At 39.8% G+C, this 19,250-nt stretch overlaps 2 protein-coding genes across 2 annotated transcripts in view; both read left to right on the top strand.

The window, feature by feature from the left end:
- LOC137273594 (tubulin beta chain-like) overlaps positions 1–19,250 on the top strand; it is a 142,928-nt gene that overhangs the window by 103,074 nt on the left and 20,604 nt on the right. The gene's annotated exons all lie outside the window — the stretch shown is intronic.
- Positions 2,097–16,184, top strand: LOC137273588 (tyramine beta-hydroxylase-like). The gene is made up of 10 exons (XM_067806339.1): positions 2,097–2,775; positions 3,982–4,174; positions 4,911–5,037; positions 5,940–6,035; positions 6,344–6,523; positions 9,009–9,163; positions 11,295–11,538; positions 12,475–12,568; positions 13,924–14,206; positions 15,641–16,184. The coding sequence occupies exons 1-10, from the start codon at positions 2,762–2,764 to the stop codon at positions 15,932–15,934; spliced, it is 1,680 nt and encodes a 559-aa protein (XP_067662440.1). The 5' UTR covers positions 2,097–2,761; the 3' UTR covers positions 15,935–16,184.

Here is a 19,250-nt window from a genome sequence, read left to right as displayed (position 1 = left end):
TACCATGACGCTCAACGTCACCGTTTTTTTAAAAAAAATTATCCATTTGGCTATGTAGATATTTCTTTCTTCCAAACTGATGCAAAAATTCCCGTTTAAAGTTTATTTGTAGACGGGTTATGCATGACTGAAAATGCAACATTTTCGCTAGAGATTTCTGGGTTATGCGTTTCTTTTTTTGAAAAGTATATTTAGAACCAGACGTTTTTTCCTGACTCATGCTAGACTGGAGAAATAAAGAAGCTGTTCACCCGTAAAGTTTGTCCTAATCCGAATCCATCCGAAACACGAAACAGAATATGGGTCAAGGCATCTATTTCAGACGGAACACGTAGACGAGCGATCATACACCGTAACGAAATATACTTCAGAAAAAAAGTAGGTCACATGTACGTGGTGTTTCCATTCCACAACTTTTTAACATTCATGGCAACAGAAGGTGAAGATGTCGTCACCTGAGAACCACCATGAAAAAATGCTTAAGGATTTTTATTATAGAATGTTGGGCCAATCAATCAATCAATGAATCAAAACTTTATTTCAGTACAATGGTCTTTGGGCCAATATACATACAGTTTCATACATGTAATACAGTAAACATGTATACAAGTACTCAGTACAGATAGTAATAGATAAAGTAGATAAAGGTATGCCAAGACAGTACAAAGATATACTATGGTATTTTTTATGTTACAATTCCTGTGAAAGATTACACCTTCGCTCATATAGGAATGCATTACATATATAGGGTGAGTGTTTAAGTATGCTTTATTTGCCATATGAACTTTTTTTGTCATATTTGTAAGTTCATTTTTTGAAGTAAATATTTTCAACGCAAGTCATCATATCTAGAACACATAAAAGCAAAAGTGTTTCATACCTCCGTAACAGATAAGAAATACTCTCAGACTCAGTCAAATTTTTCACCATCGTCCTTCATCAAAATATAACCTTAGTAATCAATCACAAAATCTAACGAAATATTAGCGTAAAATATAATCTGCATTTTCAAAAAGGTATTTTTCAGTATTTAGTAAACCTTCGGATCCTTTGTACAAAACATAAAGTGAGCTATTGTGAAGATCGGATCCCCAAATTTGTTTAAAAACATCCCCTACATCCGTTTAAAGTTTCCGATAAAATTACACGATTAGAATAGATTCATTCTGAATAACGCAAAAGTGCCTTGAACTTACCGCCTGGACGCCCACGGGCCTGGAATTTGTTTATCATCCTAAATGCTTTATGTAAGCAGTGCTTGAGAAAGTGCAAAGCACCTTCGAGCAGTCTGGCGGATGATAATGATATCACTGAACTTTAAATGTATTGCATGAGTGAGTGAGTGGGTGAGTGAGGATTTACACCGCACATTGCGATGTTCCAGCAATATTACGGAATTTAAGTAGGAGTTCATGGTCCTTGCGTACCACGGTGTTTTCAGCTTACTGATTATTCATACAGTGCCGAGTTCATCCCAAAACTTTGCATAGTGAAAACACCCCAACAGCCGCCTCCCCCCCCCCCCCGAAACAGTTTATTCAAACACATGGCCTTGACCGAAACGTTTAACGGCCATTGACAGATAAGTACATTTTTAAGGTAACTCAAAACCATTGTAGTCGAAAAAATGTCGCTGTTGTTTATAACGAGACAAGGTGGTCATCTGACGCCTTCGCCTGTCGTGGTGTGTACTTCACGAATTGTAGACAGTGTTTGGTTCATTTTTGAGACACGAGCCTAATTACCAGTTGTTCGGAATAAAACTCCCGTGTAAGCACTCAAACCAAGGCTACATGAAAAATATTTTTGTAATGAAATAAAAATGAATATTTTCTCCCTTTTCTTGTTATAGATACATATGTTAATATTTAAAGTCACATGGGGAATGTTTCAGCCATAATGTGTCGAGAATAATTTGATTTTGATAACGGATATGTGTATGGTTTACAACCTGTCGTCAAAAGTCAATAAAAGTAGGTTATCGCCGTTAGAATAAAAAAATAGCAAGTTTAGTTAAAACTAAAACCACGATCTGGACAATGCATAATATAACACCCTGCCCCTTTTCCAGTGAATATTTACAGTGATAAGCCATTGTGAACATCTCCGATCTGCATACTGATTGCGGCTATTACGTACATGAGGCTTTAAGTATCTTTGTGCGTTTGTTTGTGTGTTTTGTTATTTACAAGACGTTACGCATGGTCGACGACCGATGTCAGCGCACCTAAAATTATAGATCTGTTTGTTTGGAACAGGACTTTGCTCAAGTACAACCACATTGCCACAGGAATTTCAAATGCTTGGATCCTTAATCACCAACGGAGGAAAGTCACCTATGACGCTGCACTTTTCTGCACATTGTTGTGTCCTTCTGAATGAGTGCCAAGACTAGAAATGTTTAGACTCAGTTTGGTACCATTGTGTGTGCTGGTTTGGGACCTGCATTCCCCTGGCCTTCCCTCCTAGATGGGCCTGAAACACATCATATACCTGAAAAGCTTTTCAATGTTAAGAACTACACCGTGTAGCCAAACATAGTTGTTGCTGTTTGGTTTCGCTCCATTTCTCCTTCGAGGTCACTGTAGTTATACAAACTATTAAATTGCGTCGTGATTCTGTTCACTGCACAATCTAAACTGGTTTGTCCTCCAGGTAATGTAATGTTGAACGTCGTGAACCACGTGACTGGACCTTATAACCATCGGCCGACAACACAAACCCAACACAACCTTATTGGTGCAGCTCGATTAGGTTCAACATGTTGACTGTTAGGTAAGTAAGAATGCCTGTGTTGTTATATCGGTAAAATATGAACTTCAAAGCCAGAGAATCACAAGTGAGTGAGTCTCGAAAAGTCATTTGAGATAAAATGCTAATTTGGGTTTACATTTCTACACCCATGATGACATACTTACATTTTTATAATATAATGGAAATGTTTCGGTGTAGAGGGCTGAACGGGATCTTTTTTGTGCACAATAACCTGCCATTGGTTGTAACTAGTAGGCGCACGCAAAGCCATAGTTGCCATGAAAGTGAAACTCAAAAGACAGTTTAAATGACAACAAGTTCATTGTCATTTGCCGCACGATGTCGATAACATTTCACCTTGTTACACGTTTACACGTCACAACAATAGGAACTGACCAAAATTTGAAAATGGAAATAGGGAAAACAAATCCAATGTCGTAGCCCCTCACTTTTGTGATCCACGTGATGAGATCATAGCCTGGCACTTTTGTGTCTAGGTTGTTGCTTCAGACACTGTCCATCTCTTAGAAGCATCGCCGAGTTCCAGTAGAACTGCCGGGAGGACAGGTCGCCACATGTATTGAGCTAAGATTGGGGTCCACTAATTGTATTACCGGGACGAAGGTCTCCTATTCTCAAAAGGCATTAACGTTTCGAGGGGGACAGTACAAACTTCAAGGGCTTCTGTTCACACTTTAGCTAAAACCAAAGACGTTTGCAATGTGACAGTGTGTTGAGCCAACTTCAAGCATGTGGAGAATGCGTCGGTTCTGAAAAGACTCCTCTGTGACAATGAAAAGGTGTGCAGTTGCTACAACACTCAGTAGCAAATTCGTTCTGTTCCAGGTTACTAATGTGCAGTGATCCTTGACCATACACGCAAACACCCCGACAACATGACGCCTTGACTGTGTGCATCTGTCTTTCTTGTAGACACATTGTATTCCTGAATGTGTGACTCTCTCACCCTGGCAGATATGCATTGCCCCTGGCTGATGTCACCCTGATTGATACATTGTATCCCCGACTGTAAGTGCAGGTGCAGGTCGGGTTCCCCAACGATTTTTATGTATATTGCAATCTATGTTTGCGGCGTGTTTCGCTTAGCCATCAAAATGTGATCTTTATTTAAACGTCCACAGCTTCACCTTTCTCCAAACTGCAATTTGACAATGTATAACACGTATTTTATGTGTTCTTTAATCTATTTATTTCTTTTCTCTACAGACTATTCGTATTCCTGACATGGATTGGACTGACCTATGGGTATGGAGGGTACAGGAACAGAATCCCCAATGGCTACAACCTGACCCACCCTTGTATGACGGGGCAGCTGTGGCAGGGGGTGGGCCATGTAATCCCCTCGGGTGGTGGTGAGAGAAATCAGTTCGGTGTTGATTTTGCAAATCAAGGCAGAACGGTGAGGATATAAGACCGTTTGTAATTTGCAATGTGGACGTGTTGTCAAGAACATGAAAATAGATAGGATTTTGCAGTTGAAAGTAAATTGGCATGAAACCAACAGAGGCTGTAACTGACTTCGTTGTAAGAAATACTGCTCACCAGAAGGCTAAATCAACGGGTAGCTTTAGTTTCATTTAGTTTCATAAGTTACCGCGTGTTGCTTCTCAGACTTCCTGATGAAAATAATGGCATCATATGACAATAAGTGGTTTAACAGGCTCAGTACTCATGGTCAGAAGTTGGATCTATTTTCGCTTTTTATAGAATTAATTAACCGTGAATTGGTTTTCAAAGTCAAAGTGTTTAATGCATTAAAGCAACATGGATATTAACATTCAGTTATTAGAACATGGATATTATCATTCGGTATGCTGGTAGAATAATCACAGAATAAAATTTCTTTGCTTCAGTACGTAATGTACATACAACGCAAGATCGAGCGAAATTGATGCTGAATCAGTTTATGTAGTCAAATGAGATGCGAAAATGACAAAACTGACATGATTAAGACAATAATATTCAATAAGATATTTTATTCGTAATAGCTTAAAAGTTTGGCAAAAACGTATAAAATGGAATCTATTTTCAGTTCAAGTTTGATCAAAGTTCATTGATAAAATAATTTGTAATACCATGTCACCCTTGAGAACATAATCGGACGCATTCTATTCAACCGTTTCTTGTTCATACAGTGGGCTAATGTGTGCAACATGGACTCCGATGGTGATGGGATGACCAATGGTCAAGAACTGGGTGACCCCGAGTGCATCTGGACACCTGGTGCCACGCCCACACGGACCACTGGACTCACACACCCAGGTAACTACTTTTCGGACATGGAGACAGTGTTTGTCGCGCAAATAGAAATTACAATGCACTTGAAATATCCCCCATATTCCAGTCGCATGTGCAAGTTTGGCTGTAAATGCCGGTCTAGGAACACCAGCCAACTGCCATGATTCAACATGATCGGTATAGAAGGGGGTCTACTATGGTTTTGGGTGGGACCACGATGACGGACAGGAGCGATCTCAAAGTCTGCCAATGGAGAGTCACTGGTGTGAAATACAGTAAGCACGCCGTCACGCATCACGGCCCGTCGTTTGCTTACCTCCACGACGCCACGAAACAGGTTTCATTTTCCAGGATGACAACACTAGGGCTCATCGTGCTCTTGTTGCCCTTGATCATCTCCGGCAACACCAAATCTCACGTGTGGGATATGTTAGGACGACAAGTGCTGGGGATACCACCCTTGTTGAACTTGGAAGAATCTGCAAAGAGCATCTGCATAGTTATCATCGTTCATTTGTTGAAACCTAGAGATCTTTATTTCCACGTAAACATGTTTTCCCAATGCCAATTAAACATAAGATTGTTTTTATTCGTCTTAAGTTTTAATTACCCCTACCTTTTTTTCGCAGTATATAAAGTATGATAAGATTTTCTCTCGTGTATTTTCAGTTCTATACATACCTTTACATTACTTGCACATTTGATGTAATACTGATTGAATATTATGATGATAATCGCAAGCAGTCCCTTTATTGGTGGTCAATGTCATCCGAAGTGCTTAGAACGACTAGTGCCAGTCACATACATTGTATACAATCCTGGGGAGGTTATTTAGAGACACCCACCCTCCCTTGCTGATATACCATTGCTGAATTTGCCAATTCGTCAGTTTAAGTATCATGTACCGACCAGAGATTTCATTTCAGGCTATTGTGATAAATCTTCAAACCAGACTTGTGCTGGACTAGTCACAGCGCCGTGTACAAGTTCTAAATTCAACTGCCCTGAAACTACACAAGAAGGTAGGAAACAGATAGATAGATAGATAGATAGATAGAAAGATAGATAGATAAATAGATAGGTAGACAGATAGATAGATAGAGACAGAGAGAGAGAGAGAGAGTAAGAGAGAGAGAGAGAATAAGAGAGAGAGTAAACTAGCTTTACCGGAGTGCCACAACAAACTCTGAAAGGGGGCACGGAGAGAGATTGCTGATAGAGACACACAGAGTGAAAGAAAGTCTTAAAGAGAGAGATATAGAAAAAGAGATAGTGAGAGAGATAAAACCAGGCCAGTTATTGGTTTTGTGTATGCTCTTTACCATTGCAGGAGTCAAGAAACAGGTACTCAGGATTCCACGCACAGAAGTTCCGGACAAGGAAACCACATACATTTGCATGACCTTTGACCTGGACGAATCACAGGATTATCACATGATTGCCACCAAACCGGAAATTGACAACGTTGATATCATGCACCATATTATCCTTTACGGCTGCCGTGATGGTGGTATGTATTCATGGACTGTATTCTGCTTAACGGTTAGTGGTGCTGGCATGGATAGTTCTGTATGGTCATTTACGGCTGTCGTGATGGTGGTATGTATTCATGAACTATATTCTGCTTAACGGTTAGTGGTGCTGGCATGGATAGTTCTATATGGTCATTTACGGCTGCCGTGATGCCGTGATGCCGTGATGCCGTGATGAGCCATCTCCTCCTTTAAATTCGTCACCACTCGCTCCTTTTCGCAATTTACAAGAAGAGTAGTCCCCGTCTCCATGCTTGCTATATGCAAACTACGCCAAACCATTCAAACCCCGTGTAATGATTGGTGTGCTTTGAAAACAATACTTCCCAGTAATTGTTTATGTCATTATGGTATTGTTTACAACATTATGTGTGTATGAGTACGTGCGCGCGCATATGTATATGGTTACATCGGAGATGCATTTCTCTGCTAACTTTGGGGAACAAACTGCATACCCTATGCAGATGATTTGTAACAAATTGCTGAAACGCATGCGAAAATATCGTGCATCCGATTAGCTGTGTTTTGTTGTGAAGTTTTAATTTGTTTAAAATTCGCCAATTTTCATCATTTATTACACTCATGACAATACCTTCAAAGTTACGAATGTATTTTGCATTACATCAGTTCATGTGTGAACAGTACCTTTACACAGTATGGAATATGTTGCAAAAACAGTTGAGTGAAGTAAGAGGCTACATTTACATTAGTGAGTCTAGTGACGGGGAGTACATACATAATCAACTTTAATATCTGACATTAAGATTACAGTGTGGGGATACTGCAGTCTGCCATTCTGAAAGTGACATGTTTTGCAGCGTATTCATTCGAAAATTAAACCAGGGGTATGACACCAAGGTAACACGAGTGTTCAGTTAAAGAAATATTTCAAAATCGTTTTGGGACTATCCACTCTTTTTCAGGTACATCAAAGACTGGTTGAAGTGTTTGAAATAAATAATAAAACAAAGCAGCAATTCAATGTACGAGTGTTTCTATAATAGGTTGTACTACTGGAATCAAATAGAAATAGAGTTATCGTTCTTGTTTAAAGTAGTTCCGAAGTTCATGCGCTGCTATGACATCCTTCCAGAGTCGCTGTTCGGTCTGTCCCGGAATAACATAAGGTGGTCACAAATGCCTGTTTTACCTTTGTCGTGGTACTGGAATATATCCATTACCATATGTTCCTTTACGGTTGTCGTAATGGTGGCATTTATTATAGTACTTCATTCATTATTTTGTTTGTCGTGATGGTAGTGTGTGTTGGTGCACCACATTCTCCTGAGCTGTAATCGTCAATCACAGCTGTCAGACTTACATAGATCTACACAGAGAATTCTTCACCCTTTCGTTTTTATACAGGTCTAGGGATTTTATGTGGTATCGGTCTGTGCTCGAGCTGGCCAGTGATCTTCACGGCTATTCAGAAACAAACACAACCACTTTCGAAATAACGCCATAACATACCCTTTGTTTGAAGGTGGGAGTCGTCACAGTCAAAGCATTAGGCTGCATAAAAAATAAATGTCCCTCAATTTTTTTCAAAAGTGACGATGTCGGTTGATAGAGAAAAACGTGAATGCTGAGGAATACATTTCTATTTTTTCTCTCAGAAATACAGCTTGGGGAGTTTAGCCTGTGACAATGAGTTGTAGATTCAGTTATACTCGTTCTTACAGACACTCATTGTAATAGTGGACAAATGGATGATCGGGATGTGGTCAAGTCAAAATTTTTATTTTTCAAATGGCAACAAAAATTGTTACGCGCTTTTGTATTTTGCCTTAGTCATCACGCTTAACAAAAAGAGAGTCGCAAAACTAATTACAATGTAGATGTATAAGTTAGAATTGATGTCCAACAAGTTGACAGCAACCAGTTCTTGTCGTAAAGGGCAGCTAACGTGAACGGTGGTCAGACTCGATGACTTGATTGCCTATATGTCATCATATCCCGTATTCTCAATCTCGAGGATGTCAACCATTGCCCAGACACGATTGTTCACAGATACTCCCTATACAGCTGGAATATTGCTGAATGCAGCGATATATAGCAAGGAAACATTGCCACTCTCGTGAGATATCCACACCCTTATTCTTCAGAGCACTGAAAGTTCTGAAACACAACTGAATGCAAAAAATACAAAACTGACATATTTGGCTTGTTCTGACTGTTAGGAATAGGAGGATAGGAAACATTATTAACGATTATCTGTTGTGTTATCAGTTGTCTTGTACACTGCGTTTTGTATTAGCAAAATGTTTTTATTTTTCGCACGGTGTACAAATGTAGGACTTTGTCATGGTCGGTTTCAATAGCCACCAATAGCGACCCATAGCCACCACTGTTTTATCAAAGTTACGTTTCCGATAATCAATCGATATTCAGGAAACGATTATTGATCTCTTTGATCTATATCGATTGCCAGCTCTAATGGCGGTATATATTCCTTCCTTTTAGCACCTGCTATCGCAGCTCCACGAAAATGTGGGATGTCTGTTCCCGCTTGCCAAGACGTTATAGGCATGTGGGCTGTTGGTATACCTGGGCAATGCCTCTACAAAGAAGCTGGCTTCAGGATTGGCAAAACCGGCTACAAGAGGGTCTTACTTGAGGTTGTATTCCAAGTCATAGCGTAACTTTTCAAATGAAAGTTCAGTAAAGTTCATTTATAACGAACCCAATGGGACCGGAGTCTAGGGCAAAGAAGTTTACCTCGATGTGACATGGGCTGCGGGGTAGCCTAGTGGTTAAAGCGTTCTCTCTTCACGCCGGGTTCAGTTCTTTCATGGGTGCAATGTGTGAAGCCCATATCTGGTATCCCCACCGTGATATTGGTGGAACATTACTGAAAGCGGCGTAAAACACAATTTACTCGTTATGACAGTTATGACATGTTCCTTATTTCTTCAGAGGGTTATAAGCGTACACATTTTCACCGAAGTGTACTGAGTTTGTGCTTGTTTTTTAATGGAGGGTTCAGAAGTGTACCATATCTATAACGCGTTTAGTTTTAACTGGAAATCGAATCCGAACCAGCCAGTCAAAGACTGATATAGGCAAATTTTCCCTCCGTCGGGTAACTCAGTTTTCAGTTCTGGTGGCTATAAACGTTCTATCCCATCTCACGTGATCGACAAGTACCGCTGTCCAGCGTTTTGAATATATTTAAAGAATATACCATAAGGTCTCAGCACTGCAACAAGGAACGGGTGAGGTCCCAGATAAGAATAATCTCAAAAACAAAACTGAATGGGATGACAACGCTCAGTACCATGGCATTCCCAAACCAAATGATAATTTTCATAATGAAGACATCTTCTTCAGGAACCCTTCTACCCACCAGCATCTTTTGCTGGTGGGTTGCTCTACAGAGAGTAAGATTCAATAGTATTACAATCGCTTACAGTTCCAGAGATCACATCAGACAAGGTTTGCGTGTTCTTGAACCCGAAATTAACAATGTAACTGATAGAGAAAGAGATGTTTACCACTGTGCAAAAGTGTTCCACAGTAATTCTAACTTCAGGAACCATCTACACATTCATTTTCCTACTCAAACGCCATTCATGAATATTCAATGCCATTTAGAAAAACATGTGATATGTTAGGGCTTACACTTTCTCAGTAAAGTACAGATTCAGTAAATTTGTTGGGCTGAATTCCACACTGTCAGAGTCAGGGATCAAATCGCTAGCACGCAAAGTCAGTCGCCTAATCCGTTCAGCCACCGCGACTTCCATTTATGCATATTCTCCACCTTCCAGGAACGTCTTGCAGAACATGGCTTTGCATTTCGTGATGTAACGTGTAGCCATGGTTCTTCCATCTGCAACCGTCCTCCTTGTATTAAAATCCAACATGGCTCCTCCTTTGTTGCCGATACAAACCTTTGTCCGTGATGAAAATATAGTTCACAAAATGGTGAGCATGCCATTACCTAAGGGCATTACCTGTGACATGTGTTTTAGCTATAGATTTATTAAATTGAAGTGAGGTCAGTGTCTGATACTACAATTGCTAGAATGGGCAGAAATAGATTTTGAAACAAACAATATATCATCATTTGGAATTTCATCGGAAGTATTGAAAAAAGTGCAATAATGCCATCGAAAGGCAGGGGATACGAATCCTTGTCCAGACGCTCTCAACAGGCTGTGCGCGATCGTAAGTTTACGAACCGTTGTTCGGGCTGCCTGATCATGTCACGTAACAGTGCTATAGAACGCCATCCGTTCGATATCTGCACTATTTAATTTTTGTGTGTGTTATTTTGGTGCTGTAACGATACTTCGAACTATGGATGGATTGCAATTGTTGAGTTTGCGATAGCAATTTATCGATGGAAAGAAAGAAAAACTATCGATGCACCGATGTATATGTGTCTATCGATAGTTTAGTTATTGCCTTCCGTGGGTAAAATACAGGAAGTACCAGATTGGTTCATTTTGATTTAGAGATACCCGCCCCTGTTACCTATTATACAAACTTGACCTGGGTCACAAGTTTCTGGTTAGTTGTTAAAGAGACAGAAACAATTTCAACTTGTTTTTGTTACTTTAAATAAACTATACACTCTTTTAGAAAATGGCGTCAAATGAGCCAAATCAAGGAGGTAAGTGCTACTGCAATAGTATTGCAATAGTTGATAGTAACAGACAAACGCTTTGGCCGTAGTACGGTGCAATAGACTGTCCCAAATAGTTGTTTCCCCCTTAATAGTCATCCCTAGTTTCTTTGGTTTAGTTTCACTGGAACAACCCGCAAAAGGCATCTGGACAGATGGACGGCTCAGGATTCAGCATCTATTACACCCCAAACCTTCGCCCTTATGATGCGGGAGTGTTTTGGACGGGTGACGTCAACCTTGTGATCCCGCCTGGACGTAGCAGGACCGTGGTCGAGTCTATGTGTCCATCACGGTGCACCAACAAGATCCTGAAAGACACTATATATTTTATCTCTGGTTACAACCATATGCATTACAAAGGTATGTTTCTTCTGTCAACGAATGATAGGTGGTCATTCCTTGTAAAGCACTGTCATTCATACGGTAGAGATGCACAGACATTTAAACACGCCAGCTGTGTTCGATTCCCACAGATACAGATAAGTTGCATATCTGTGTTAATTATGCACATTTTAAGAGAGTACTCAATTCCTATTTTATCTATTGCGTCCAAGTACACATGTGGTTTGGTAAATTCTCAATAAGTTTGATCTTACATGTATACGCTCAGAAATGCCAAATCTTTGCTCAAAGAACACACCCATGTTCAACAGATGGAGGTTTCTGATGGCAGATGAAATAATTCAGGTGTATTAAGAGGTTCTATTTCAGCACCTGAACCTGGCAGCTTGCAGTCTTTCTTATCATTTCTCACATTACAGATCACATATAAATAACAAATACGTAAACCAACCTCTAAACATCATTATATTAGCACAATTAATGGAAACTGGCACAACGCCGGGTTACCCAACCGAGATGAACACACGCCAGTACATACCTCTACGGCCCCACAAAGTTATCTGAATCTCAGACTCCTAGATTTACCCGTAGCATGAGCATCATGACTCAGTTGATATGATATGGTTTGTAAAAGGGACGATAAATACGCTCTGTCGTTTTGGTTGTACTGGTTGCCCCCGTAATAGTACCACGATCCACTGTTTAGGGGTTCCCTTCCCTTACATGAATGAAATAGCGCAGCTTGACGTTCAAAACTATGTGGACACAACAATGAGCACAGTGTGGTGCCGAAAAAATCAACGAAACATACTGCGGCCCAAATGTAGATGAAATCCGCGAACATTGGGTTAGCTTCCCCCAAGGAATTATACAGTGAATGTCTCAACCACGTGCACCGTGTAGTCGTGTATGTCTTGGATATGTTTCTATTAAACTTGTATCCCCTACTTCCAGGCATCGCACAGACGGTGGAACTGTTCAGCGGAGACTCGAGAAGATACCTCACCAAAGATCTCAACTACAGCTACGATGATCCAACAAGCGTGGTGTATGAATTTTGAAATATTACCTCTACACAATGTTTTTGTAGGGACAAATTTAAAAAAAATAGAGAAACACAGTATAGTATTGCAGCATGATATCGTTATTCCGATAACCTCTTACACTGGACGAATACGTAACAGATTTAAAATGTTGAAGGACATCGGGGCGGCGGCTGGTATTCAAGGATATTGCGTTCTTCTATATGGCCCCCTTCCTGTATCTTTAATACATACTAGTACCCATTTAGTAAATTGTCAAGTGTTAAACTACACACAAAGATACCTGTTTTGAGAGTCATTTTAGAATTTGTATTGGTGAAGGGAAACTAAGTTATATGGATAGTGAACTTTTTTATTGCATGTGAATGATACAACAGTTTGAAACATGGAGAATATATACAATACTCCTTACTAGGTACTAGTATATACAAGTAACAAGGTCGATGTAAATAGTATACACAAAGAACTTAGCTGAATACCCTCTCACATATCTCTCGACTGAATGAGCACCGATCTTAACATGAGGACATGTTTGGTCATTGTGTGCAATAAAGAGACCCTCCTGTGTAGAACCTGGCCCACTTGGAGGCTTCTTTACACGAGGAATGGCGTAGGCTGCCCGTTCAGAGGAAAGGGGGTATAAAGAAGAGAGTGTTGGCTGTCATACAGTCACATTGAAGTTACAATAGGTATTGACCTTGAATTGTGTAAGACACGCAAAATGACATTTTGAATGTTCACCATCACCAACAAATTCAACATTAAACGTGTTGGACTGCCCGTTCAGAGGACAGAGGGTATGAGGAAGCGAATGCTGGCTGTCATACAGTCACACTGAGGTTACAATAGGTTTTGACCATGACATTTTGAATGTTCACCTTCACCAATAAATTCAACATTAAACATTTCTAGGGCCGTACTTGACAGACATGGCTTTTGAATGAAAGATCAGATCATCTGGTCTGTTTTTTATGAGTCAAAGGATCGTGCGGGTCAGAAAAATACTTATGTTGAAAACCTATCATAGCATAAGTTGCTGAATGAATTTGTTTGTGTATAGTTTGGTTCTGTCGTGGTCAGAACTGGATCTTGATTGGTGAGAGGCGGAGTAATAACACATGTTTGCTGCGTCCCTTTTGCGAGTTCGATGTGTCTCAAAACATATGATAATAAATAGCTTTAAAAGCGTGCATTTGGACCGTATGTGGTGCCCTTATCCGGCTTCACTCTTTGCTAGGACATTGTGAAAGGCAGTCTAAAACTATCCTCAGACACTATCAAAACGCGACAAAACGTAGTACATGTACCTAAAAAATAAAATTTTATGTTCTCTCACCTCCGCTGACCAATTTTATTCCAGATATGATCCCCCAGTGGCCGTTCATCCAGGTGATTCCCTGAAAACGACTTGCGTATATCGATCTGTGTCTTCTAAGACAACCACCTTCTACGGCGCTGCCACAAGCGACGAGATGTGTTTTGGTATTTTCGTCTACTATCCGAAACGTGCTAGTACGAGCAATGTTTGTGTCACGTGGAAGTCTATCAACCGCTGTGATATGGAAGGCGGAGTTCTAATGGGTTGCAGGCTTGCTGACTTCTACAACAATTCACATCCCCATACGAAAATGGTTATGGACAAGGTAAGCTTCAAGACTTTCCAGCTGGGGATACATTACGATCATCTGATTAAGACGTGCTAGTTTCACTTTCGTTCGATTTGCAGCACCAAAAAATACATCATGAAAGAGGGTGCAGAAGTCCAGATCAGATATCCTGTTTCTTTCAGCATAGACCGCTGCAATAGTCTTCTCACCGGAATGATAAAGAAGTGTAGAAAACAGCTTGAAGTAATCTTTAGGTTCGAAATATGATCATATAACCCTATGATAAAACCTTAGCGCTGGCTTCCTGTTTAGTACCGACTTCAAAGTTCTCTGCACAGACAGTCTTTATGTGCCTTAACAAACGTGCCCAGCCAGATCTATCATCTCTTCTAACCCAGCATGGGCCTGTCAGAACTCTACGTTCCCAGAATCAATAGCTCCTCAAAGTACCTCAAGCCTCTCCTCTGGAACGAGGAGGATTCAGCAGGTCGCACCTCTCCTATGGAACTCTCTACCGCTCTAAATCAAACTCGCTCCAACCCTAGACTATATTAAAAGGTCCTAAAGAATCCGCTTTCACTAAAGCCTACTGTTGACACTTTCCCTACTTCTGTAAATAGTTTTAATGCGTCATGAGCATGCATGAGTGGGTGGACACTGGCGCCTTACAAATACCCTCTCTTACTATCATTATCATGATCGTTATATATCACATCTAATAAATATACTTTGGAGTTGAAATGTGTAGAATACGCCTGTAACATACACAGGGAATTAACACATTTTAAATCAATGGCACACAGTTGGACACAGCTATATTCCAAGTCGAATCGAAAATATAGCCCGGTGATTACAAGGTAAATGATTTACTAGACTTTGCATGAGTTTGTGATGTATGTATCCAGTAGCCGTGCGTTATTTCCTTTTGGTGTTCCGATTTACCTGTTATGTCACCTGTTCGCAATCCGTTGAGATCCCGCTTAGTGTTGATCTGTAGTAACCCATGCTTGTCACAAAAGACGATTAACGGGATTGGGTGGTCAATCTCGCTGATTTGGTAGACACAATCACGTTATCGTGACCCAGTTACGTAGATCGATGCACATGCAGTGGATCACTGGATTGTCTGGCTCAGACGCGAATATTTCCAGACAGCAGTCATATAGCTCTCATATTGCTGGATTAGTGCAACGTAAAACTAAAGTTAGTCACATATTTGCATGGGCAGCACAGTCCACAGAAAAGAATTAAAGAAAAATAAACCAAATTCACAGTTTGTAAAGTACTACGGTCACATGAGTACTATGGTCAAGTCATCAAATGTATTCGATCACAATTTGACTGCCTTGATGTGCTAAATTAATCAACTTATCAATCAAATCATTGATACAAAAAACCTTACCAAATAATCGAATACCTAATTGAATACAATGCATCAAAGATGTTTAACATCACCCTGTTTTCTCCCAGGTGTTGGCAAACTGCAGTCCCTACGGTGGATGCCGCCAAGAATGTCCTGCTGCTATTGCCGAGGCAGAGAAGCATCCTTGCCTAGCCAAAGGGGATATGCAGGATTACTTGCTGACCATTAGGTCCAGAAACCCAGACCTCAAAACAGCCAAATTTGTAGCTGCCATTCGATCATGCTCATGCAGGAAGGACGACAACAACGGGGGCCATCCACCTCACACTGGCGGAACCACATCTCCCAATGTTTTCGTCTCAACACTTGTCCTTGCGATCTGTGCAGTTTTCCTTTTGTAAATGACTCTTTGTGTCTTCATTCTGTGTATGTCCTTCGGAACTCTCGTACTGCAAATCATATTTTAGATTCTAAAGCTAGCTAAATCGGAAATATAGTTGACCTGAAAAAATATTAATGATTATCTATATGAAAAGTGTTACGGAAAATATCATGCATGGACCTTTGTGAATGAAACAATTATGTTCGGGATAATCCGTGCACAAAAATGTCACCATTTTCTACTGATGTGAAATATATTCATTTCTTTCAGACATTTTTGTCATTTTTGTTCCAAGTAACGTTTCCGATATTTATCTATAATCGATCGATATCAAGTTAACGATTATAGATCTTTGTTGATTTACGTCGATGGTCAGGTCTATGATATTGAATTTTCAACATATATACTGGAAATTAGAAAAGAAAACTTGCGTGAAAGTCATCAAATGCACAGACACAGAGACAGAGACACACAACGCAGACACAGACACACTCATATATATATATATATCTAAAGGCTGTGTAAAACTAAACTCTCAGCGCACTAATTATGACTTATCATCGTTAACTGATTGCAGAATTTCAAATAATTACAATAGATTATTGGGAACACGATAATACTTGTTCTATGTTACTCAAAATCTCTGTTTTATTAAGCAAACCAAACACAGTAATTGAACAGTGCAGTGAAATCGTTATGATTGAACAGCACAGTGATAACGGGAACTTAACAAGACAGGGAAAGGAGATTGTAAGTAAAACAGTGATGACGGGAACTTAACAAGACAGGGACAGGAGATTGTAAGTAAAACAGTGATGACGGGAACTTAACAAGACAGGGACAAGAGATTGTAAGTAAAACAGTGATGACGGGAACTTAACAAGACAGGGACAAGAGATTGTAAGTAAAACAGTGATGATGGGAACTTAACAAGACAGGGAAAGGAGATTGTAAGTAAAACAGTGATGACGGGAACTTAACAAGACAGGGATAAGAGATTGTAAGTAAAACAGTGATGACGGGAACTTAACAAGACAGGGACAAGAGATTGTAAGTAAAACAGTGATGACGGGAACTTAACAAGACAGGGACAAGAGATTGTAAGTAAAACAGTGATGACGGGAACTTAACAAGACAGGGATAGGAGATTGTAAGTAAAACAGTGATGACGGGAACTTAACAAGACAGGGATAAGAGATTGTAAGTAAAACAGTGATGACGGGAACTTAACAAGACAGAGATAGGAGATTGTAAGTAAAACAGTGATGACGGGAACTTAACAAGACAGGGACAAGAGATTGTAAGTAAAACAGTGATGACGGGAACTTAACAGCATAGGGATAGAGCATTGTAAGTAAAACAGTACAGTGTCATTTGGTCCTGTGTCATAAAGCTGTCGTACTGCAACGGCTATGTTAAGTCTATGTTACAGTATATGCGGCACGACGTTAACGCACTGAAACGGGGTCTTGCACTAAAACCATGGAATCTTAACCGTATGGTGATAAAGGCCTAGTACTTGACAGTATGGTGATAAAGCCCCGGAACGTAACAGTATGGCGATAAGGCCCTGGACCCCTATTTACGAAAGGGTCACAGCCCTAGCATATCCAAAATATTATCCTAGGGCCTAGGAAAAGTGTCCTACCTTATTCTCGAAAAGTATCCTAGCGCTAGGATATCCTAACATAGGACAAATATTAGGATAGGTTCTGACTTGTCCTAGGTCTATCTTTAAAAAATCAAGGAATTTGGTGACGTTCTTATTTTTTCAGCAAAATTAATTAAATTGGAATTAACACCAACACAGAGCTTTTATGAGTTAAGAAGATCGAAGAGTGTTTTAAGTTTATGTCATCAATTTATCGGTCATGAATTGACATACTTGTTCCAGTATACATATAACAAAAGAGATCATTTCAGTTCTTACCTCTGTTATCCATTTGTATTCACAACATTGCCCATTTGAGTCACACTACTGTAAAATATTAAGGCCAACTGGATAAGAGAAGTAACTCTTGTTATTTCCTAAGTGAATTTTCACTTTGCGAGATGGCGCATAATGGAGGTTGAGGACTTGATTATCATTACGAAAATCAAATGAAAACAATTTTGGCACATTACATGTAATAAATATTAGATGTGATAAAATATTTTAAATCCATTCGAGTACAAGTTCATTCTATTTTTATGGAAACAAATTATAATTTTGATGATAAATATAATTTCGATTTCTAGTCTTACAATTTATCTTGAACACGAGTGTAGTTGCCCTTATTTTGTGTTTTTCATACAATGAATTATGGGAAATATTTAGGTGACTCTCCAACTTAATGAAGCCGTTTTCAATCTCACCTACTGAAGAGTTCGCTATTCTTGGTATAACCTGTGGCTCAAGTTTTGACAGGGATAGGATCGTTTCGAGAATGGGTCTTATCTTAACGGTAGGATGTCCTAACTCCTGTCCTAACTAGTTAAGATCTGTTGTAGCTGGGGCACTTTCGAGGTGACAAAACCTGAAACTAAACCGTTTGGCGATAAACGCCTTGGAACTGAACAGTATGGTGACAAAGCATTGTAAGTATTGTGATACAGCTTTGTAAGTAAACAAGACGGTGGTAAAGCATTGGAACTTAAGTGCATGGTGAAAAATCACTATAAGTAAACACCACAAACATAAGGCCTTTGAACTTATGCTTTACTTTTGAATTTCGAGCTTGGTTTAGGACAAATTGTCAATTCAGCAACAACAACATGTCGATACATTTTCATGTTTCCAAAAATTTGCCGGTTTGCTAGTTCTTTGCAATTAGCAATGTTTCAGTGTTCAAGTACGTGACGGTAGGCTGTAAATCTGTCGAGTCTGGACAAGACTATCCAGGGTATAACATCAACTGGCATATACGATGTGTATCAAGCACATTCGATTCCGTTGGTCGACTCAAATAATGGTAGCTACGACCCCGAGAACGTGTTAGCTGTTAAACGCTATCGTTTATATAATGAATATAGGTGACGATTGTTGATATCAAATGACTTGTTTCATTGAATTTCTGCATTTTGTTTTACCTCGACGTGAATATCCAGATCAATGCATGTCGTAAGGGCTTTCGTGACGAACGCATGTTAACTGGTTACAAGCCAAATGGCGACCCGTGCTTCTCTGGGAGGATTCCATCTCAGCGTAGGTACTTGAAAATTACTCCAAAGAAAACTGAAGCCTCCCATAATTTGATCCAAAATTCAATGCTGTTCAGTGTGTTGACACTGAATGCAGTTAAACTGAAATGGTGGATCCAGGCCGGTATTTTGCTGGTTAAGTGACAAGTGGCAAG

The sequence above is a fragment of the Haliotis asinina genome, chromosome 2 (genome assembly GCF_037392515.1).
Source record: "Haliotis asinina isolate JCU_RB_2024 chromosome 2, JCU_Hal_asi_v2, whole genome shotgun sequence".
Taxonomy (NCBI): domain Eukaryota; kingdom Metazoa; phylum Mollusca; class Gastropoda; order Lepetellida; family Haliotidae; genus Haliotis; species Haliotis asinina.
The sequence above is the reverse complement of the archived record's forward strand: the minus strand, read 5'-3'. Positions and strand labels throughout refer to the sequence as shown.

Bases quoted from the DNA above. Each gene is read 5' to 3' on its own strand.
- LOC137273588 (XM_067806339.1), top strand. The intron at 6,524-9,008 runs GTATGTATTCAT...CCTTCCTTTTAG, and splicing joins TTACGGCTGCCGTGATGGTG to CACCTGCTATCGCAGCTCCA. The intron at 9,164-11,294 runs GTTGTATTCCAA...TCTTTGGTTTAG, and splicing joins ACAAGAGGGTCTTACTTGAG to TTTCACTGGAACAACCCGCA.